We start from the raw sequence: 23,704 nt of genomic DNA on the forward strand, positions 1-23,704 counted from the left end.
AATAAGCCATGGTAATAACATCCACATCAAAGTGGATATTGACATACTATAAGAAGCATTAATGTACCATGCTTAACTTTAGAAAAGAAATTTATACTTATAGTATAAACACTAAAACAAATCCAGTACTGACATACTGCAGATATGTAGTAAATATGACAACTATATCTCCACTAATGATAGAAAAGAATTCAGTAGTAGTAACATAGAGTTAACTATCTATTGAAAGATTAATAGAGCTAATATTAAAGACATATGGAGCTGGGAATGCATAATTCAGGAAGAAAATTTGGAAAATTTAAACTGAGATGAGGAGGACAGAAAAGATGAAGGACCTTATTAAGGATTAGAAGGGTATTTATAGAATTAGATAAAAGTAACAAAAAACCAAGAAATAGAAGATTAAAAAGGAAGAAAAAAGAAATACTACAGAGAATAAATATAGAGAAATTAAAAAGAAAAAAAAACAAAGAAAGAAAGAAAAACAAGAAAGAGAAAAAGGATAAAGGAAAATCCCCCCCAAACACCAATAAATCTATGAAGTAAGAGGAAAGAGAAGAAAAAGAAAGATGAGTCTAAAAACAGAAAAGAATTTTCTATATAATTTTGAAAGAATAGTTTCTCTTTAAAACCTACAATTAGGGAGTCCAGAAAGTCAGTTTTATCCACCTAGCTTTTTGGTCTGTGGGTTTGTGAGGTGTCCCCTATTCCAGCAACCCCTCTTTTTATGCCAGGCTGTGGCAGTGTCCACGCTAAGACATGTCCTTGCTCTTATTGGTAGACAGAGAAGGCAGTCAGACCTAAGATATGCGCTGGATGTAAGCAGCAAGGCAAGGGTTCAAGTACATAATCCTGGCCCTTTCATACCAAGCCATTTCTGATTGCAGTTTAAGCTGGACTTGACCTCTCACATCTGGAGGCAGGGCTTCCACATCTGCCTCTCACATCTGGAGTTCAGACTTCTCAGGGGATTTCTTTCTAGCCTGCTCTCTGTCCATGACTGTCTCCTGTGGCTGTCTCTCACCCAGGAACTGTGGGAAGGTAACATCCAGCCCATGCTTCTGGGAGGGCAGGTATCCTCCCCATGAGCCACAGCTGAGCAGAGTCCCGACTGTTTTTCTGTTTGATGTATTGTGGACCATCTTTCCAAGTTCTCTGTAGCTTTTTCTCTGTAACTTCTAATTTTTCTTTTCAGTTCCTTTCCATTTCCTGACAATCAATTTCTCTTTTTTTCTTTGCCAACTCTTTATTTTGCAGTACCTGGATTCCAGATTTTGGGGAGAATGTACTTTGATGCCACCTCACCCCGCCAATTCTTCTCTCCTGCCCTCTCTCCTCTCTCTCCCCTTTTATTTCTGTCTTTCTTTCTTTGTTTTTTGACACAGAGTCTTACTACACAGTTCACACTGGCCTTGAAATCACTGTGTAGCTCAGGCTGGCCTTGAACTTGTGGGGGTCCTCCTACCTCATTTTCCAGAGGGCTATAATTACAGTTGTGTGCCACAGTGCCCAGCTCTTGCTCCTGATTTTACAGAAAAACATTCAGTTTTTTTCTCTACTTAATAAGATATTGGCAATAGAGGTTTGTCATAAATGGCTTTTATCAGATTCAAATACAGTCCTTTTATATTTAATTTCTTCAGTGTTTTTATCATGAATGGATGTCGGATTTTGCCAAAACCCTTTTCTGTCTCTATTGAGATGATCAAAGAATGAACTTTTGGAATTATGTATCTTCTTCATTTTTTCTCTTTTTAAATTTCAGCATTTTATCTTTGATTGGCTTTATTGTTCTTTTTCAAGTTTCTTAGGTTGAATCAATCTTTCATGTGTATCTTCCCTACTAATGAAAGCATGTTTTCTGATTTTAATTTTAACTTCTATGGAACTTGAAATTTTGTTCTTAATTTTCTCTTTGAGCCAATGTTTATCAGGACTTGGACTACAGTTGTTAATTTCTGAGAATCTTAAATCAAGCACTCAGAATTTTTCTAATCATATTTTATTATTTGTTAAAGATTTCTTTAAAGTCAAGCATAAGGTTGATATTTTTGCTCCATGGACAAATGAAAGATTAATTATATTCTCTATTTGTAAAGTTCTTCGTGTAGGGGCTGGGGATTTAGCTCAGTGGCATAAGTGCCTGCCTTGCAAGCAGGCAGTCGTGAGTTCGATCCCTGGTACCGGTTAAAATGAAAACGACCCAAAAAAAAAAAAAGTTCTTCGTGTATCTATTAAGTAATTGCATATTCAATTTTCCTTATTTTTGTTCTGTGTCTCTCTAAATGTCTCTCTAAATATGTGCATTATATGTTGTGTAACGAACTGTGTAGTAAGACTGTGTGCTATTGTACCTAAAAACAGCAGCAGCTAGTATCTTCGTTTCTATGGGTCAGAAATTTGGGTGCAGCTTAGCTGTGTAGCTTTAGCTCAAGGTCATGGAGTAGTAATCAAACAGTTAGGCTGTGCTCATCTGAAAGACTGACTGAAGCCGGAAGACCCATTTCTAAGGTGGCTAATTGACATGGTGGCGGGTGAAGAATAATATATCACCTCCTCACTGAGCTCATGTACCTTTCCACAATGCTGTGTAGTCTGATGACATAGCATTTGACCAAGCGAATGATCCAAGAGAGAGAGAAATCAGGAAATTGGTGTCTTTTATGACTTATTTTCTGAACTTGCATATCATCACTTATGTTGTCCTTCTCTGCTGTTCATTAGAAGCAAGTCACTAAATCCAGCCTACACTCAGGAGGAGGCAAATTGGGCTTCACTGTTTAAAGTTAATGTGAAAGAATTTATGGATATTATTTTAAACCAATATTTCAATATGAATAACTCACTATGTTTGTATTTTACATATTTCTGCTTGCATCTTTAGTAAATATCTGAAGCACAAACTTACTCTTTTGTATATTGACAAGAACATGAATTGTAACTTCTTCATAAAGCGCATTTCATTATGACTTAGTATTGCTTTGTGGTCCTATTTAATGCTTTAATCTTGAATTCTACTTTGTTTGGTATTAATATTTCCATTCTTGCCTTCTCTTTGTTGCATTTATCTTGTTTTCAAGTCAATTACTTTAAAACTTAATAACTTTTTCTTATGTGTAACTAATTTTTGTGTTTTAATACATTCTGGTGATCTTGGTGATCTAATGAGAGAATTTAATCCACTTACATGTAATATAACAACAGGTATATTTAAAAATGTTCTTGTGTTCTACCTTACTGTTTACTTTGGTTTATCTTTTTCCCTTTTCTTTTTGCTGTTTTGGTGAAGTTTTCTTTCTTTCCTTTCTCTCTCTCTCTCTTTCTCTCTCTCTCTCTGTCTCTGTCTCTCTCTCTGTCTCTGTCTCTCTCTCTCTCTCTCTCTCTCTCTCTCTCTCTCTCTCTCTCTCTGTTTCTTCTTTTTTTTCTCTTTCTTCTTTTTAGGGCCAGGTCTAGGCTGGCCTTAAACTGCTAGTCTTCCTGCTTCAGCCCTCTAAGTAGCTAAGATTACTGGTATATGCCAGCATACCCAACATGAAGTGTTCTTTTTAAAAATTGTTACTATATTTGCAATTTTTATTGTGCTTTTCTTTTCACTAGTAATTATCTCCCCATTCCTGACATTTCTAATCAGTAATGTGTTCATGTATTACTTAAATAGCTATAACTTTAGTCTTCTGCCACAATCCTCTCACCCTCCCAAGTAAGATAACCATTTTTACATTTTCCATGTCCCTCATTCAGGTAAAATTTGTAGAGCATTTTACTTTTCTTTCCTCTCCTCTCCTCCAAATATAAGCTACTGTTCATGCTATATTTTTAGGTCTTGACCATTATTAATTCCTATCTATTCAATTGGAAGAAATTAGTATATTTATAGTTTTAAGCAATTTCCTCTTCTATTTCTAGAATCCTTGCTTGATACTTAAATGCAAGTTCCATGGTATTGTATCAATTTATATTTATTTATATATTGCAAGTTGCATTCTTTACATCTGTACTGTTTCCTCTTGGTCTTTCCCTGGCTTAAAAATGTTTTGGTATTGTTGGTGTTTGAAGTCTAGCCTCATTCATTATGATTTCATCATTTTGCTTTATGTTCTGTGTGAAAAAAAAATTCATTTGATCATTCTTTCAGGTCCATAATGTATTTCACAACCATTCTCTTGGTTAGCACTAATCCACTGATACTTTAAATTTGAATGACATTCTTGTTGGGGAGGTACTAGAGTTTAAACCTGTGCTCTCGGTATTAAATTTGTGCTAGATATGTGCTCTACTACTCAGCACATTCCTGGTCTCCCTCTCACTTTAGTTTTAAATTTTGAGACAGTGTCTCACTAAGTTACATGTGCAGGCCTTGGACTTGCAGTCCTCCTGCCTCAGTCTCCTGAGTAGCTGGGATTATGGTGTATGCCACTATTCCCAGATTTAATAGTGTATTTTAATGCCAAGAATTTTTAACCTTTCATTCTTTATTTGATGCTTGTCTTATTATTATTATTTAAATAAAATTGTCTTCTTTCTCCCCTGGCAAGCCTGCTTTTAGCACATCTGGTTGGTCTTCCTCTCTCTAGTTGCTAGATTCTCTTAAGTACTAGTTTATATCAACTTTCTGTTTTCTGCTTAAACTACTTTAAGCCTCTCCACAGTTGGAGGAGCAACACTTTGTACTCCTGAGTCACAAATGTGAAAGGAAACGTCTGTGTTCCTAGGTGCCCTAAAGGCAAGTGTTTGTGTTCTGGCTTTTGGTGTGTGGAAAAAGTTTCCCTGTGCCTTTTCTAGTAAAATCGAGTCTTACACCGCTCTTTCCAGATTATTCACATGCTCTGAGGTGTAATCAACGCTTAGTCAAGGCATCCATGGGTCCTCTCAGGTTTTCACCCCAGGGCTTTCAGGTGCTGCTCGTCTTACCCCTTCAGAGCCTGAACCTCCAGGCAGGGCCAGCAGCCTCTCACTATTCCTGCTCCTCCAGCTGCTTATCCCAGCCAGTGAAAGGATGTGGGAAGGAAGAGTATCAGAGATGCAAAATCTTTCTATTTTAGGTTTTGATGAGCGATCAGTAGCCTATATTTCTGTGATTGGTTATACTATCTAAGGAATAGATGAGTGAGGCCTGCAAATTAATATATCAACAAAATGTAAAATGATGAAATCTTAAAATTAGAAATAGAATGGAAGTCATAAGGAATTGAAGGTCATAATTTATATGGTACCTTAGGTTTTTATGTGATTTCGTAAGCATAATCTCATTGGAGTTGCAAGATATATCTGCATAGTAAGTATAAAAGTTATCATCCCCATTTTACAGATAAAGAGATGAAAGAATTTGTCCAACAACATCTGCATAATAACTGGCACTGAACTAGAATATTAGTCTTATTACACTCTGCCCCTGCTTGTTTATTTTCAGTGATCTTCAAAACATTACACTACCTAAGCAATTTCTGGAATCCCTAAATTCTGTGTTATAACTTACATTATATTTCCAGCTCCTTACTATATTGTGATGAATAATTTAAAATGCATGTAAACAGGAGCATAAGTAGTAAAATCTTATGCATTTTGAAGTTTGACAAAGAATTTTAAAATAGTTTGAAAAATATTAATGTAACTAGTAATGTTCATAATATTTCTCTAAAATACATTTTTGAAGGGAGATATATATTTGTTGATATATATTTACTTTTTTCTTTGTAATATGTTTTTAAGACATTAGAGTTGATCTCACTATGCAACTGAAATGCACTCAGCTGTTTCCTTATCAGGGTATATATTCCAGGATATTCTATATCCTTATTATGACACAGAAAATGTAGCCATGTTACATATGCTTCTTTTATCTCTAGAATTTACTAATGTAGGATTAAGTGACACCTATTATAAATCTAGTCCTTTGTCCTCTACTCAGCTTCTTTTCATACTAACATTGCCTTTAAAAATAGCTTATGCTCGGGAGTGATATTCAAAATACCTAACAATTAATATGGCCCATCCAGCAAACAGCCAGAATACATGCCAGCTGTAGACACCAGATGTGGCTGCATCTGTGCCCACTGGAATACCAAGCTTGCTCGCAGTCACATATGTCTTCCACTTGCCTGGGTAATTTCACGCCCATTCTCACAGGAGATCTGTGGGGATATAGTATCATCTTCATTTTGCAAACTGAGAGAATTGCAGCCCAGAGAAGTGCAATGTTGGGCACCTTGGAAGGAAAGATTTCTGCCTCTCAGTTTAGCATTCTTCTTGGATAGAAGTTTCCCTCTTCAGGAGAAAAGGAAGAGAAGGGCATAGGCACTTTTGATAGCACAAAGGTCAATTCTTTTTAGAGAAAACTCACAGAAGGGGATGGGCAGAAGCACAACCCCTACCTTTCCTGAAATCTTGCTTTCCCAAGTGACTCTCACCTGCCCTGGAAGGGGGAGCCTGGCTCAACCAAGTGAGCAGATTATTTTTCAGTGAAAGAACTGACTCAGCCTCTTTTCTGCATATCCACAGGGACAGCGTGTACGAAGCCTTACTGTGAAGGAATGTTCTTTTAACTGCCTGTAAAAACCTCATTTCCTTCTCATTTCCTTCTACAGAATGGTCTCCCTTCAGAGAACAACCCATATCTCTTCAATGGTGATTTTGTAGATCGTGGAAAAAACTCTGTAGAGGTCCTGATGATCCTGCTTGTGAGTTTTCTTGTTTACCCTAAGGACATCCACTTAAACAGAGGGAACCATGAAGATTTTATGATGAATATGAGGTAACCTCAGCCTTTAGATTTCTTCTTTTATTTCCCATCCTGTAAAATACTGCCTTTTTTTAGTCCCTTCAGAGAGAAGTGAGGGTATAGAAAAAAATATGGGGGAATCTCAAGAAGACCTCAATTCTTACTCTTACCGCCCTAGTCTTTAACTGAGTATCTGTTGCTCTTTTTATCTTTTCTCCAGTCCTGCTCTTCCTTTTCCCTCTTATAGTGTTGCTTCTGTAGCTCCCAGGCCAATTGTTTGTAGGGGCGTTAGACCAGATTTGGAAGAATGGTAAGTGCTATACACAGACTTAGAGGGAATAGTTGTGTTGTTACTCTTCTGGCTTGCTTCAAATGTTGTCTCAGAAATTAATACCATATTGTTCACTGATGTGTATATTTTTATGACAGGATAATTGCTTCTGGCATAGTTGTTCATAAACAGTTTTGAAAATAGCTGTAGCATAGCATCTCAACTATCTGACTTACTAGAGATCTGAGGAATAAAGATTGATTAAATAGCTTAATTTTTTCAGAAAGGCATGGTAGGTAACAAATGTTCTCCTCCTCCTTCTCCTCCTCTTCTTTCTTCCTTTTCCTCCTCATTTTCATGTCTCATTTTATGAAAAACAGAAATTAATTTGCTCTAGAGCAATAGAAGGCATGGCATATTTTATGCCTTTGGTCCTGGGATTTTGGGTGTCTTGATCAAGCTCACCAACTGATTAGTTTTATCTTTTGATTTGACATTTGCCCTGAGAACAGTCTCCATTCTAAGTCTCAGTGTAAGTAAGCAAATGCTGAGACTATGAATTTAAAAATAATCCCAGAAACATTATCAGAAGCTCATTCTATATAAAATGGCTCTATACTTCTATTTGAGCATGCCATTTATCCTTTCATTTTTCTACCTAGCCAGTCATCTCTATCTAGTGTTTTAATAGTTAATGAAAGCCAGGTGTGGTGATACATGCTTATAATCTCAGTGCTTGGGAGGCTGAGGCAGGAGAATACCACATTGGAGGCCAGCCTGGAGTACATAATGAAAATCTCAAAAAAAAAAAAAAATAAAAATGATAAAGTTAACGAAAGAGACACAGTCCCTACCCACACAGGGTTTATTTTTCTTCCTATTTACAAATTAGTTCATGCCTGGTGTACATAATGATTAAATTTATCATGGGGAAGTTTTTGGGGGTTTTTCTTTTTTTGGTACAGGGATCGATCTTAAGACCTCACACTTGCCAGGCAGGCACTGTGCCGCTGAGCTCCATCCCTGGCCCCTATCATGGGGAATTTGACATGTACGTAACATATCTGAATTATTTTTTTTATCCTGTTCCCTTCCCCTCCCTCCTACCTTTTCTCCCCTTTACATTTGCAAAAGTTCAACTTCAATTTTTTTCTTCAATTCTTTCTTTCTTTAAATCCCTTTTACCCTCCATGCTCTCCCCTCCCACCGTCTCTTGTCCTCCTTCACATTTGAAAGAATTTACATATAGCAAAAAAGACCATGTTGAACAGGTTTTTCAAATGCAGTAAGTTTGGTAAAGGGGTCATCCAGCCTTGTCTGAAGGGTGATAGGAAGTTTTCTCATGCAAGTATGTTACTAGCCTGGGATCTCAATGGTGAATTAAATAGTCACAAGAGAGGTATGGTGGAGGGATGGGATAGACTGTTGCACAGTGAGGGAATAATTTATTTAGAGCTTGGAACAAGACATTTTAGATTTCAAAGAATTTAGAAAAGGCAAAAGCACAAAAAGAGGGGTAAGATAGTACTGATAGGGCTGAGATATAAGAAATGGTTGAAATGCAAAGAAATGTGGATTTTTAAGGACAAGGTGGTGTTACTAAAGAATATCATACAATTTTTGTTTTTAAACTGTAGCAGAAAGAATTATTTGGAGCAGACAGGAACAGACACAGTGAGGTCAATTATGAAGCAGTTAAAGAGCTAAATAATAGATTCTCACTTAGATTAGTGTAGTGGCAATGTAGATGCAAAGAAATAGATGCTAGAGGGCATTTGGCAATGATGATTGAAGGGTCAGTAACTTGATGCGAGGGCCTGGAAAGGGGGAGAATTCAAGTATGACCTCCAAGTTCCTGGCTTGAGGTTAGGGGTAAAATGACATCATTCTGAAGGAGAATGAGGAGCTCAATTTGGAGTAAGCTGACCTGTGGTGCTGTTGAGTAGACAGTTGACTATATGTGTTCAGAGAACAGAAACAGTGTAGCCTGGAGGATTGCTCTGTGTTATGGGTACTAGAAAGTAACTGCGGCCCTTGGATGGGCAGGGATGAGATTGCTAAGGGAGAAGTTGAAGGGAGGAGAGTGGAAAGAGATTCTAGGACAGAATCTGAAGAAGGCTGGGTAGAGGGGAACTTGCAAAGGAGCTTCAGAATAGCCAGAAAGAGTTTACTGTGATCAAATCCCAAAGCAAATGTTTTCCAGGAGGATAGTACAACTGTATTTAGTGTTTCAGACCAAGAAGCTGCAAGGCGCAAATTGGTTTAACAACACTTAAACTTTCGGTGAGCACAGGAGGACTTCAGAAAACATAATGTTCCATTGTGGAAACCTGACGAGGTGGTCTGCACAAAAACTTGGGATGTTCTGTGTTCCTACTTTACTGCACTGCTTATTAAGAATACATGTTATCATCCTAAAACAAGGAAAAGTAATTGAAAAAAACTTATTAACTCTCCCTTAGCTAGCCAGGTGTTAAAATTCCCCAATACTTTTCATTCAAACTCTCAGTACTGTACATATTGGAGAAATCATAAAGAACCAACTGGTTGCCTTCTAGGCTTTTCTTTGTCTTTGTTTAGTCTTTTATTTTTTGTGATCATTTACTGTAAAATATAGGATATCTGAGAAATTCTATCTGAAAAAAAGCCTTTTCTTAAACTGCTTCCTCCAGCACACAGCACATGGTACACCTCTTAAAACATTTGCTGCCTTTACCCAACCCATGCCTACCACAACTTTCTTAAATTGCATCTTATACTCATTTCATGAAAATCTGTTTTCTTTCTTCAATTATGCTATAAGCTCCTTGGGAGTAAGGAGGATGCCATTGGCTGCTTTTGTTCTTTCACACCATGGCTAGCAAAGACTTCCGGTAAGTAATAGTTGCAACTGAAGTCTAGTTGCTTGAGTTCCTGGTATTGGTGATAATGAGATGTCAAGGGCTCCCTTTTTTTCATGACTCATATAAGTAAGAATTACTAACAATTAATTGAATAAATCCGGTTTATTTTCAGGTATGGCTTCACAAAAGAAATTCTGAATAAATATAAGGTAAGATTCATACATTTAAGTAATTTTTTGCATTATCTGGTATTGACACACAGAAGTCAAAAAGACCCAACAATGCCTGAATTGTTGCTTAAGGAAAGATGATGGGTTCAACTAGTGAGAATCTATGCCAATAAAAATAGGAGCACAGCAGGAAGCCTTTGCAATGGGAGGGTCTTATTTTCATTCTTTAATAAAGCAAGGTTTTTTATTATAACTTTTGGGTCCATTTCAGCATAGATAGGAACATATTCCATTGCTTTAAAGGTACTCGCCTAGGATTTAAAACAAATTCAGTAATGGTGAAACAGACAACATGAAAGTGACTGTCATGAGGAAGATTTTCATTCACAGTTCCTTAGAAATAGGAGACACTGTATGCCACACTCGGGAGACCACGTAGGGGAATCAGTTAGAAGCAAGCGATACTGGCTCTGAGTGTGACAGCCCAATAAAAGAAGTCTTGGAGGTGTGACCTATTCTTATGAAAGTCATTTACTATCTTTAGGAATTAGCACTGAGAGGAGCAATCTCTCCACCAGGTTGGCAAGGCTCCAAGATGTCAAAGTATCAAACCTACAAAATAAAAAGCTAAGTGTTGTGACACATACCTCTAATCTTAGCTACTGGGGAGGCTGAGGCAAGACAGTTGCGAATTCAAGCCCAGCCTGGGCAATTTAGCAAGACTTTGTCTTAAAATTAAAAAGGAGGTAGCTCAGTGATAGGATTCAGTTACCAGCACTGCAAAAACAAAACAGATTTTTAAAAAATGATTAATGCATGTTAGTTGAGTAGTAGCTCCTGGCTTATTTCCTTTGGGTGGAATGAAAACTATTGCTTTTTTTTTAATTCATCAAGACTATGCAATAAACTGAACATAGCAGAAAAGCAAAACTTACGTAAGCTCTTACTTACAGATATATGGAAAAAAAATCTTGCAAACCTTGGAAGATGTGTACGCCTGGATCCCAATTGGTGCCATCATTGACAATGAAATCCTGGTCATACATGGTGGGATATCTGAATCCACAGACTTGAATTTACTCCACCGCATAGAAAGAAACAGAGTAAGAAGTAATATTTGCATGAATCTGTATCAGGGACCTATTATGCAATATGTGCCTCTATTCATGTATTATCTTGATTTGTATTTAGTGGTTATTTTAACTCTGAAATGGCTAGTGTAAGTTTTAAGGAAATCTATACTTGCTTGAAAAACAGCTAAATGGGTAACTTCTATATATAGGAATTTAAAAAAAACCTCATGCTCAAAGTGGCACATTGCAAAATGTTGGCATATTGTAAGTTTTTTAAAGTGAAAAATTTTGATTTTAGAAAACTAAAATCTCGATTCATTTGGTAAAATATGTATAACATTAAATTAACCACTGTAACCATTTTTAGTGTATAGTTCAGTGGTGATAAGTGCATTCATATTGTTCTGCAGCCATTGCTACTGTGCTCATCATCTGTTTACAAAATTTTTTATCTTTCAAGATGGAACATTGTACCAATGAATTATAATTCCCCATTTTCCTCCCTTCAGCCTCAGCAACCAACATCCTACTTTCTGTTTCTATCTGGCTACTTCATATAAGTAGAATCATATAGCCATTTATTTAGGAATTGTTATACTTTCCATTGTACTTCAAATGGACCAGAATAATTATTTTTTAAATATTTCAACCCTAAATAAGCATATTAAATACAAAATAAGCAGAACAGGAACTTGTATAGAACTGAGAGTGGTTATGTGGTACCGTGGAGTCCACACTTAATGAAGGAATTTTTGGGTTGGCTTTACAGAGTAACTAGAGTTGTCTTTCTCTATCAGAACCAAGCCAAAGGCCCCAGATTAGAGGCATGGAGGGATGTCATTTTAGCTTATGGAGCCAGATTGATGGTATATGGCCCTAGTAGGAAATCTGAACCATTACCTCTAGGACTATTAGTCAATTTCCCTACCAATCTGGGCAGATGGGGCCTAGAGTTGGAGTTGAATCTGATAGAGACAAAAAAAATGTGATCCCTGTCACACCTTTAGGCTTTATACATGTGAATAATACTGATGCTGTCATCTAACCCTTTTAGTTTTCACAACCCCTTTCTTGAATCTGTGATGATATCCCTCCCTCTTCCACCTCACCAACTGATGCCCATACTTCCTGGTTTATGCCTCTTGTTCTGGTGTAATTGTTAATAGTGCCTCCTTCTACTATAAAAGAAATTCCAGTTACAATAAAAATTTAAGGCCATCCAAGTTTAAGGCACCCTTTCTCATGGTATCAGTGATAGTCAAGCCAGTAAGACATTTTGATCAAAGTGAGCTAGTCTTTGTTAACAGAGTGAGTTCATAGTATGCTAGCCAAGAGCAAGAGAACATGATGTTTTTGTCAGTCAAATATTGGCAAGGACATGGCTTAAATGCTACACTCCACTACCACCCATCCTGTGATGTAGTGCTAATTAGCTGTGGCAGCCACTACCAATTTCTCATGTTGCAAACTTGTACTTTCCTGAGGTTAGCTAGAGTAGCGAGCTCTATCAAAGGTTTTTTGAGACAGTGAGAACATATCCCTGAAATGTCCCCTACAAGCTCTTTGGAGACTCTTAAGTTGAGAGCCATCTTGATATAGTAAAGACTGTTAAGATCTGATGTCAAATGGATGTAGGTTGGTTTATATATTGTCTCTGCCACTTCCTGGCTGGGTGACTGGGCAAGCCATTAAAATTTTGTCAGCCTCCATTTATTTATTTACAAGTTAAGGATAAAAATACCTGCCACCACTATTGAATGGAGCACTACTCAGCTATAAAGAAGGATAAATTTGAGTCATTTACAGGAAAATGGATACATCTTGAGACCATAATTTAAAGTAAACTAAATAAGACACAGAAGATTAAATGTCTTGTGGATTCTTTTATATGAGAAATACAAAATATAAATAATTTAAAGAGCAAAATAAAAGAGATGATAGGAATCAGGTAGGCATACTTTGTGGGAACAGGAAGGGAAGTAGGGGTTGGGATTAGCAGAAGGTTGGGAGGGAAGGAAGAAGAAGTAAGAATGATTAAGATGCAACATGCACCTGCACCAGTTCCCCACAATGAATGCCATTACTATGTATCACACTAATAAAAATACCTAGAATATTGGATTGTTGGAAAGACTGAATATAGTAACCCAGATGAAAAAAACGGCATATAGCAAATACCAAACATACGGATTTCTTTTCCAGCTCTCCCTTCCTTTTCTGATACTTGGATCTAAGGGCTGAGTTTTAGCCATCAAGACAGATTATGGAAAATGTTTTGGGGCTGGGTTTTTCCCAGAATACCTCAGATTTCACCCCACAATCAGAGATCACTGTCCCATTTGTTCATAGGGATGTTTTTAAAGATAGAAATGTGACTAGTATGTTGTTTGTGCCTTCACCTAGACTGAGGTTGAGCTGACAGTACATCCTTATATTAAATAAACATAATTGAATTGTAACAAAAGTAGTAGGTTTGACTTTCTGGAACTCTATCAGCTGAGATCCAAAAATAGAATCTGAGGTAAAATTTCTCAGCCCCTATTTTGCCATGCTGTAAGATCTCCCAGCTGACAGAGTGACCATACTTCCTGGTTTACACCTGTGACCACGGCATGTTTGTTAATAGGGTAGTGGTGGTATTGGGGAAACGTGATGGTAACCTCCCTTTTGGGTTGATTAAAGGCATTTTGTAAGGTGGGCAGGTTAGAAGTCAGTACAGAAGATTAGAAAAGGAAGATTTTGTAAGACTAAAATTCTGGTTGAGTATTCTTCAAACTCCCTAGCAGAAGGTGGTGGAAAGAATTAGTCAGTTGGACTCCTCCAAAAGAAAGTGGTGATGTGGTACCCTAGGGGAGCTGGGGTGAAGTACCCCAATCCTAAGTGGCCTTCAAAACTGTGTAGCAATACATGTTTAAGGAACCAGGTAGCCTTGCCCAATGAGCTTATCAGAAAAGAATTGTGTGGAGCTGGGTCCTCCAAGTGTATTTTATTCCACATGAAGCCTGAGGACATTTATTGAAGAAAGACAGGGAGGGTAGGCTATGAAGTAGTAACAGCTGAGATTGAATTTCTGCCAGCTGAGTGAGACAAGACTTCAGGTTAAGATTTCATTTTAGTTTTTGAAAAATGAAGGTAGGATTTCATAGACACTGCAGTTTACGGGAGAAACGAAGTGCTTGCCACAGAGTATTGCCCATCGTTGAACTACAGCCACCGCATAGAGCTGTACTTTAATGTCGTTTTGTGTGAAAGTGTAGTGCTATAAATACACAAGTATAAAATTATAGTCTCAGCCTGTGTGAGGCAATGCAGGGGGATTACAGTAGTTGACATGCTGTCAGAAAAGCATTTTATTTTCCAAAGAAACACAGAAGCTTTGCTACTAGGATTAGAGAACATAATCAGTTGTTGACAGACCAGGTTGAGAGCTATACTGTATTTAGGTTGAAGGGCTTCCAAAGTTTTCAACCCATGCCCCATTTTAAGACACATATGTACTTTTTCTCAATTTTTTCCTAGCAAACACAACAAAATGAAAATGAGCCACCCTTTCAAGTGATGTTTGTGCCCAGGGATAGATAAAGGCTCAGTGGAAACTAGTTTTCTTTCCATTTCCTGTGATAATACCTTAGAACACGACTAGCACCTACATGTGTGTATCTGGGATCCCTTAGAAACACTAATGCAGTTATCTCCCTATTGGGTAGTATCTCTAGTTGAGAAAATGTGCAAACAGAATTTAACAGGCCCACTTTATAGACATGGATGAATCTATGAGGCATAGGAGGTAGGCGAGATGGCAGAGGAGACCATGTGTTTCTCATTGGGTTGATGCGCAACAACATAAACAGAACTCTAGCTGGTACTGAAATGTCTGCATGCAGTACAACAAGCAATGGGTTTGTCTAAATCACGAATTTGTCTTGTAGATGAAATCTGTGCTGCTACCTCCAGGGCCAGGAAATTCCTCCGAGTTGGAGCGGAAGAAAAGAGGTGCAAGCATCATGTCAGGGCTAATCACATCAAAAGATTCATCTTCCGAACAGTTACCAAAGCATGAATGGGAGCAGGTAGGTAATCAAACTGTTCACCAGAGTGGCGACAAGTATGGCAGCACAGACGATGTTGTCCTTTACAATATATAGATTAAAAATGATGTACTGAGCTGGGCTTGGTGGCTCACGCCTGTAATGCCAGCACTTGGGAGGTTGAGGCAGGAGAATCATTGAGAGTTCGAGACAAACCTAGGCTACAAATATAAGTATAAAATTTCGAGACGAGCTCAAGGCCAGCTTGAATTGCATAGAGACCCCGTCTCAGAAAGACAAAAAAAACCTGATGTACTGTTTATAAGCAGACCATGTTATTTTCTCTGAATGCATTACTGTATTTTTCACACCTTTATTGAGGTATAATTCACATACCATTTAAAGTCTACAATTGAATAATTTTTGGTATGTTTACAGGTATCACCAGAATCTAATTTTTGAATGTCTTTCCCATCCAAAAAAGAAGCCTCATACCTATTAGTAATCATTCCCCTTCCTCCCCACCCTTACCCCCACCATACTTAGGCAGCTACTTTCTATCTTTGTAGATTTGCCCATTCTGAACATATTATTGAAATAGACACATACAATATGTGTCGGGCGTTATTTCTTTTTCTTGATGAATAGCATTCCATTGTATGGATAAACCATATTATGTATATTCATTCATCAGTTGATGGATTTTGGGTTGTTTTATTCTCATATTTTTATATTATGAATAATACCATTATATACAAGTTTTGGTGTATATATATCTTTTCATTTATTTTGAATGTATACTTGAGAATGGAATTTCTGGATGGTAAGGTAATTCTAAAGCTAAGCATTTTGGGAAAATTCCAAACTTTTTCCAAGTGGCCATTATCATTTTACATTCCCATCAACAATATATAAGGGTTCCAACTTTTCTCCTTTCTTGCAAGAAGTTGTTATTGTAGGTCCTTTTGAGGGGGCTGGGTATTGACCACCAAACCTAGGACCTCCCGTCACTGTGCTCTCTGCTGTGCTCTACTCCCAGCTCTGCCTGTTCTTTTGATTGAAGCTCTCCTGGTTGTGTGAAGTGGAATCTAATTGTGTTCTAATTTATTTATTTTAAGGGAAGTTTGCTTTTAAAATTTTTATTATGGTGCTGGGGGTAAAAAATTGAGATGAATATGATCATACAAAACTGCAGCTCAGTAAAACTTTACCATTTGTTGGTTTGAAAAATTCTAGGAAGGAATGTCACAAATACTTAATCTTCTGTGGAGTTAACACCTAAAGACTTTAGAGCATAGGGTGTTGTTGAGAGAAAATAATGGCTTCTATAAAGAATTTGTTTTGCCAACAAAGAGCCTTTTATACAACTTTTTATGAGTTCTAGAATTAAATCTGTGTTACACTCACAATCTCGGTAAACCTAGACAGGTGAATAATTCCACACAGAAGAAAGAAGTGCAGAACTCATTGAATGGATTCTGAAGAAGCTCACTTCCTAAAAACTGTTGTCCCTAATGATTTTGGATCCATGAAAAATGAGAGTTAGATGTACAGTATCTCCCTCATTTCATCAGTAACAACTAAGCCCTAATAGGCAAAGTGATTTTCCCAGGTTGATTCAGATCATTTCTTGAAGAGGTAACTCCTTGGCCAGTGCTTATTATCGTTCAATAGAGTTCCACCACATGTACATTTAATTTATGTAAATTTCAACTATTATATATGGCAAAGAGAGAGAAAACGAAAAATACTGTGAGATTTTATTTTCATGTATATTCTTTATTATATAATGTCCATTATCATATACATAAAACATTTACATATCCATATTATTGTATAGGGTTGTATATACAAAGTCATGTGTAGTATATCCTAAGGCAATTTAAGACATTTTCCATGGGGTAATTTTGGTTAAGATGATTTATATTCAATGTAGGAATTGACAACTTAATCTCCTCCTAATAAGACACAGATCCTTTTGATCCATGTTTCCTCCTTCATTACATCATAAGTCAAGTCAAATTCCCCAAACACAAAGTACAAGTGTTATTTTTGTGATAATCACCAGAAAAGTAAAGGGATTGCATTATAATTTATTTGTAAGATATTGTTGTACCGGTGTTGAAATTCAGAGGTGAGAGAGAAAAGTCCTGAGCTCTGCAAGTGTCTTGTCTGCTTTTGGTGCAGGGTTTCTCTAGTTCCGACCAGGTACTGATCATTCCAGGGTGGTTCTTGGCAGTTCTTCAGCTCACTGTTAGCTCCCCATCAATATCAGACATGTAAGTGGGTATATAGTAGGGTTTAGTAAGCCAGCTTTTAGGTTCTCATCTTCAAGTCCTGATATGGACCCGCAAGAATAACTGCACAACTTCAAATGCATTCTTTTTCATGCCCTCAAAAGAAACATGTGGAAGCAGACTGGCCGGGGAGAGCAATTGCCTAGCATGCATGAGGCCCTGGATTCCATCTTCAGCACAAATAATAAAATAAAAATAAAATAATGACCTTGAAAATCATAGGTTATCAGGACTTTGAGGAACTTTATAAGTCAATTGGCCCAAATGCCTGATTTGAAGGATTTTTAAGAGCAAGACCTAGAGAGTTTTCTCAAGGTTCTCACTATTTTTCGTGGCAAAGATCACTTTTATCGCTGCTCTTCAAGTCATATAGCAGAAGTTTATGTAAAGGAACATATATAGGTGAGAGCCATTAAAAAGAGCCTCCAATTTTCTATGAAACATATCCTTAGAAAGGTCCTCAGACCTGGTTCTTAGGTGACCTGCATTTGCCTCTTCGGGCCTCAGAAGAAAATGTTTATACTGCTGTTAAGAGTATGGATTTAGGAGAACAGCTGATACAATCCAGTCACTGGGTAAATGTGTTGCCGAAACTGAGAATGCTCTTATCAAGGGGGCGAAAGATGAAGGAGAGGCAGAGATGTTGTCATGTGAACAGTTTTCTCTGTTAGTGATGGGAAAGAGTCAGAGATTCCCAGACCTTGTGCTCAATAGGACAAAAACCTGAGTCCACAACACAGCAGGGACATCTACCTAATCTCTTGGAGCATACTAAGGACATTTACTTCTTATGAGGAGCTGCTTTCTCCTCTGAATATGACAAAGAACTTCATACTCCAAAGTTATGAAACTTCATACAATCAAACAAAACAAAATAGAATAAAATCAATCAAAACAAAACAATGAAAACAATACAGGGCTTCAAAACAAGATAACAGGAAATCAATCATGGCTACCATAATATATTTTGTTATCTTTGAAATAGCTGTCCGTATGTCTCATGGTACAGGCAGCTACTTTGAAGATAACAAGATATATTATAGTAGCCACTGTTGCTTTCCTGTTATCTTATTTTGAAGGTCTGTGTTGCTTCCATTGTTTTATTTTGTCTCACATAGTCTGTTCTGTTTTGTTTGATTTTATTATGCCTGATGGTATGGGCAGCTATTTTGAAAATAACAAGAAACATTATGGTAGCTATTATTGATTTCCTTTTATCTTGCTTTGAAGTTCTGTACCACTTTTATTGTTTTGTTGTCATTGACTCTATTCTGTTTTATTTTGTTTGGTTTTATTCTCTTCAAAAAACAGTTGTAAAACTATGATGGGATTTTTAAAAGCAGGGGCTGATTCCGTAAATTACTAAGTATTGCTACATTACTTATAGTTATTGCTAACCAGGTTATTGGGACTGTTAGAAAAGGACTGGGCTGGAAGTGAGCATTAAGATATTCTGGAAAGGATACAAGGGAAAACAAGAGTGAAACAATTTTGAGAGAAGAGTAAGAAACAGCCTTTGCAATACCTTGGATTAATATTTCTGGTAGATTAGCAGGACTCTAAAGACATACATTCTCAGTTTTAAGTAGTAATCTAACCTGATTTGTTGTTCCCAGATTGTTGATATTCTGTGGAGTGACCCCAGAGGCACCAAAGGCTGTTTTCCAAACACAGGTCGAGGAGGGGGCTGCTATTTTGGACCAGACATTACTGCCAGTGTGCTTAATAAATATCACTTGAAGAAGCTCATTAGATCTCATGAATGTAAGCCTGATGGCTATGAAATCTGCCATGATGGGAAGGTAAGCTTACACTGCTGGTTACATTCTCACAGACATCCTTCCCTCAAACATGGTCTCTTTACAAAGTATGTTTGATCTGAAGCCTATGGAAACACATCTTCCCTAGAGTCAAACAGAAACCAGAGACTAAAGGATCCACAAAGGTAGTTCGAAGGGGCCTCACTGTCCCACACCCTATGACATGTTTGGTTTATTTCCTTGCTCTTCACTAATCCCCCAAACAGAAATTCTGATATGTGGCACTAGTTGTAAGACAACTCACCTGTACAGTGGGATTATGGATATGCTGTCCCTCACAAAGTATGTAAAAACAGAAGTGAATCCAGTTTGCTGTCTTCCACGTTTTTGCACACTCCCAGGGCCAAATCAAACAAACAAACAAAACAAACTTCTCTTTCCTTCATTTGGTTGAATAAGTGATCCCCAGCAAGGTACTTGCTGTGGTCAGCTTAGCTACCACCTCTGAAAGGGAGTGTGTTGTGCTCCTTCAGTGATGTTGATAAAGCTAGAAGAGGTGAAGGTTGTGGAACTGGTTCCTGTTCCGTTGTCCTCAAGGTCTCTTTTTCTGTAGTTAACAACAGTAACAATGAATAGCAAATTTTGTGGTGTTGCTATATTGGTTCTTAACTTATACTTTTCTTAACTTTATTTGTCTTAGGTTTATACTAAGATGGCAAAATGAATAAAGCAACTATTAGTTAGGATTTGTTTGTAATGAAATAATAGAAAATAGCAGTGACTTGTCTGAAGTGACATGCTCATTAGGACAGAACTGAGCCTAAGCCAGGTTTCTTGTCGCCAACAAGTATTGTCTTTCCATATTCAACTATGGCCCAAAGCCCAGTCCTTCCCAAGACAGTGGTCAAGGACCATTGTTCCAGTCCCTTAAAGCACTAATTTTGTGGAGCCCTGACTCCTCTAAATCACTCAGCTCAAATAAAAAGACTGAGATGCTCGGCAAGTTTTATTTTGAATAGTCAAATATTACAAGGTAAAAAAAAAAAATAGAGGATTTAGCCCTTGGAAAAGTAGAATTTTCAAAAGCAAATATTACAGAGGAGCTGAAGGTCTGGCACAAAAATTGCACATAGGAGTTCAGGGCCATGTACTGGGAATATTGGCCAGGCATTAGTAGTTTTGGAGACACTGAGTACAAACCTTTGTTTTGTTTTCCTCCAGTTGAATCCTAAGAAATCATAAGACTTGTATAATTTTCAGGAAATAAGAACTTTGTTTGATTTGTGCTTTTTTAAGAATTGAGCCATTTACAACCTTACTGCATGACCTTTTGAGAACTAACTTTGTGAACTTGATAGTCTTTTTCTTTACTCAGGTTATTACTATATTTTCTGCTTCTAATTATTACGAAGATGGCAGCAATCGAGGAGCTTACATAAGGCTGAATTATGGCATGGACCCAGAATTTTTCCAGTACCAAGTAACTAATTCAACATGTGTACAGCCTCTTCACCTAAGGTGTGTGCATTTTGAGAATTCCAAGCACTGGTATGGGGGACTGGGTAGAGCCAGTCCCAAATCACTAAAAGCAGCCACTTGATCAAAGAGATCCACTTGAGAATTTCTCATTCATATAAACAAAATGCAAATAGTTCCAGACACCAAGTGGTTAATACACTCATATTTGGTACGAAAAAGAATAATTTCAACTCATACATCCTTTTACATGGATGCAGAAGTCAATACTTATAATGAAATGGAATGTAGAGAAGATCCTGACACCTACTCAGTCCCCTAACCTACAACCTTCTCTCTCCCACAAACAGCTCCATCTGGTTTTGTCTCTTCTGTCCTCTACCCAGAAGTGTAAGTGACTAAAATGTTGGGTTTCTCTCCAAGTGATGACATTCATAGCTTATCTTCCTTTTTCCCCTGTAACATTATAGTTTTTTAGATTTTTTAATATTATAAAACCTTCTATTTATTAATAAGTAAAAAGAAAGAAGTATAAAGAAAATACTAATTATCTTCTCTTGCTTTCCAATAATCCTTTCCCCAGAAGTAACTAAAACTAACAATCAAGAGCGGCCCCTTCCACTCTCTTGTTGATCCTACAAAAATAGACAATGATGAATTCATTGAATACAATGACTGTGAGCACCTACTACATGTCATACTGTCCTAGGCACAGTTCTAATCATAGAACTGAACAAAATATGCAACCTCCCCATCAAATCGATACCCCAATGTGAAGATAAAGACTGTAAACAACATGTATGCATTTCTTCACAAAAGTAGAATCATTTACACCCTCTTTTTTGCAACTGACATTTTCCTTGAAAGATTGTATCATTAATTTTAGGTTAGTGCATGAAGACCAAATTCATTCTTTTTGATAAATGCATAATATTCTATAGTATATGTGTATCGTAACTGCTGTGAAATGACTAATTCCTCCTCAAATGATGAACATCCAGATTCATTTCAGGATCTTGCATTTAAAACAATGTTACAATGAACATTCCTACATATAAGGAATTCACACGACTCAATAACAAAGCAAAAATATAATTTAGAAAGAGCAAAGGACTTCAATATTTTTCCAAAGAAGATTTAAAAATGGCTAACAGGTACATGAAGAGGTGTTTAGTATAACTAATGATCAGGGAAACGAAAATGAGAATGAACTGCAATGAAGTTTTGCCTTATACGTATTACGATGGCTATTATCAAAAAGACAAGAGGAAATAAGTGCATACTATAAAGTTTACCCATTTGAAATGCATAATCCAGTAATATTTAGTATTTTCATTGAGTTATACAACCATCACCACTACATAATCCTTATCATTCTAAAAAGCAAACTTATACCCTTTAGCACTCATTTGTGAGTAAGGTTTATTTATTTAGCTCGTAATTCTGGAGGTTCCAGTCCAGAGATAGTAAACATCTTTTTTCATATAGTTGTTAGCCATCTGTACTTCTTCCTCTGTGAAGTGTCTGTTCATTTCACTTGCCCATTTCTTGACTGGGTCTTTTAATTTAGGTGGTCGAATTTTTTTGAGTTCTTTATTCATTCTAGATATTAGCCCTCTGTCTGAGTAACTGGCAAAACATTTTCCCATTCTGTAGGTTGTCTCTTCACTCTATTAATTGATTCTTTTGCTGTGCAGAAGCTTTTAAATCTGATATAATTTTTTAATTTCTTGTGCGATTGAGGTTCTGTTTAGAAAATCCTTTCCTATACCCATGTCTTCAAGTGTTTTACCTATTTTCATCTTCCAGTAATTTTAATGTTTCTGTTTTAATGATTAGAGCTTTGATCATTCTGATTTTAACTTAGTACACAGTGAGAGACATGGGTCCAATTTCAGTGTGCTACAAAAAAATAACACAGTGGCACCACTTGTTGAAAAGTTTATCTCTCCTCCAACATATGCTTTTGGCCCCTTTGTCAAAGATCAAATAGCCAAATGTGTCTGGGGATGTTTCTGTATTCTCTGTTCTGTTACATTAACCCACACATCTTTTTATATGTTTTTGTTTCAGCACCATGCTGTCTTTATCACTATTGTTTTGTAATGTAGCTTAATATCCAATATTGTAAAACTTACTGCTTTACAATATTAGAACGCCCAAAATTGCTGCCCAAAATTGCTTTTGCTATTCCAACTCTCTTCTGCGTCCATATGAATTTTGTGATTGTTTCCTTTAGTTCCTTAAAGTATGCTGTTGGTATTTTGATTGGCACTGAATTGAATCTGTATAACAGTTTTGGGAGTATGGCCATTTTGATAACATTGATGTTATCTAGGAGCAGAAGACATCTTTCTATTTTCTGATGTCCTCTTCAGTCTCCTTTTTTAGACTACCATAGTTGCTTTGCAGAGGTCCTTCACTTCCTTGATTAGGTATTTTATGTTTCTTGAAGCTATTATAAATGGTATTGTTTTCATAATTTTCTTCTGATCGAGTTCATTAGTGATACAATGCCAATAAATAAATGCCAATGATTTCTGTATGTTGATCTTGTATCCTGCTACATTCCTAAGGTTGGTTATGCATTCTAAGAGGTTTTTTTTGCTGTAGTTCCTTGGTTCTTTTATGTAAGGTATCATGTCATGTGCAAATAATGATAATTTGAGTCTTTCCTTTCCTATATGTATCCCTTTTATTTCTTTGTCTTGCCTGATGACTCGAGCTAATGTTTCAAGTATTATGTTAAACAGAAGAGGTGATAGTGGGCACTCTTTTCTTGTTCCTGATTTTCAGGGAAATGCATTCAGTTTTCCTCCATTTAATATGATTTTGGGTGTTGGTTTGTCATAAATAGATTTTATAAATTCAGGTATGGTCCTTGTATATCTATTTTCTTCAGGGCTTTTATCATGAAGGAGTGTTGGATTTTGTTGAAAGTCTTTTCTGTATTTATTGATATGACCATGTGATTTTTTTACCTTGCTTCTATTTATGTTATGTATTATATTTATTGACTTACGTATGTTGAACCATCTTTGCATCACTGGGATGAAACATACAGGATC

General features: G+C 36.8%; 1 protein-coding gene across 8 annotated transcripts in view; it reads left to right on the forward strand.

The window, feature by feature from the left end:
* Nucleotides 1–23,704, forward strand: part of Ppef1 (protein phosphatase with EF-hand domain 1) — a 152,838-nt gene that overhangs the window by 100,101 nt on the left and 29,033 nt on the right. For all 8 annotated transcript variants that reach the window (XR_002790360.2, XM_013148907.3, XM_063242707.1 and 5 more), the window contains 6 exons: nt 6,585–6,751; nt 10,005–10,041; nt 10,956–11,105; nt 15,005–15,145; nt 19,017–19,202; nt 20,536–20,678. Coding sequence is in view for 7 of the 8 variants with exons in the window: in XM_013148907.3 (XP_013004361.1) it covers nt 6,585–6,751; nt 10,005–10,041; nt 10,956–11,105; nt 15,005–15,145; nt 19,017–19,202; nt 20,536–20,678 (824 nt within the window). In the remaining variant the exon portion in view is untranslated. The remainder of the gene's footprint in view (nt 1–6,584; nt 6,752–10,004; nt 10,042–10,955; nt 11,106–15,004; nt 15,146–19,016; nt 19,203–20,535; nt 20,679–23,704) is intronic.

The sequence above is a fragment of the Cavia porcellus genome, unplaced genomic scaffold (genome assembly GCF_034190915.1).
Source record: "Cavia porcellus strain 051 isolate PalLab524CR breed Dunkin Hartley unplaced genomic scaffold, mCavPor4.1 scaffold_33, whole genome shotgun sequence".
Classification (NCBI taxonomy): domain Eukaryota; kingdom Metazoa; phylum Chordata; class Mammalia; order Rodentia; family Caviidae; genus Cavia; species Cavia porcellus.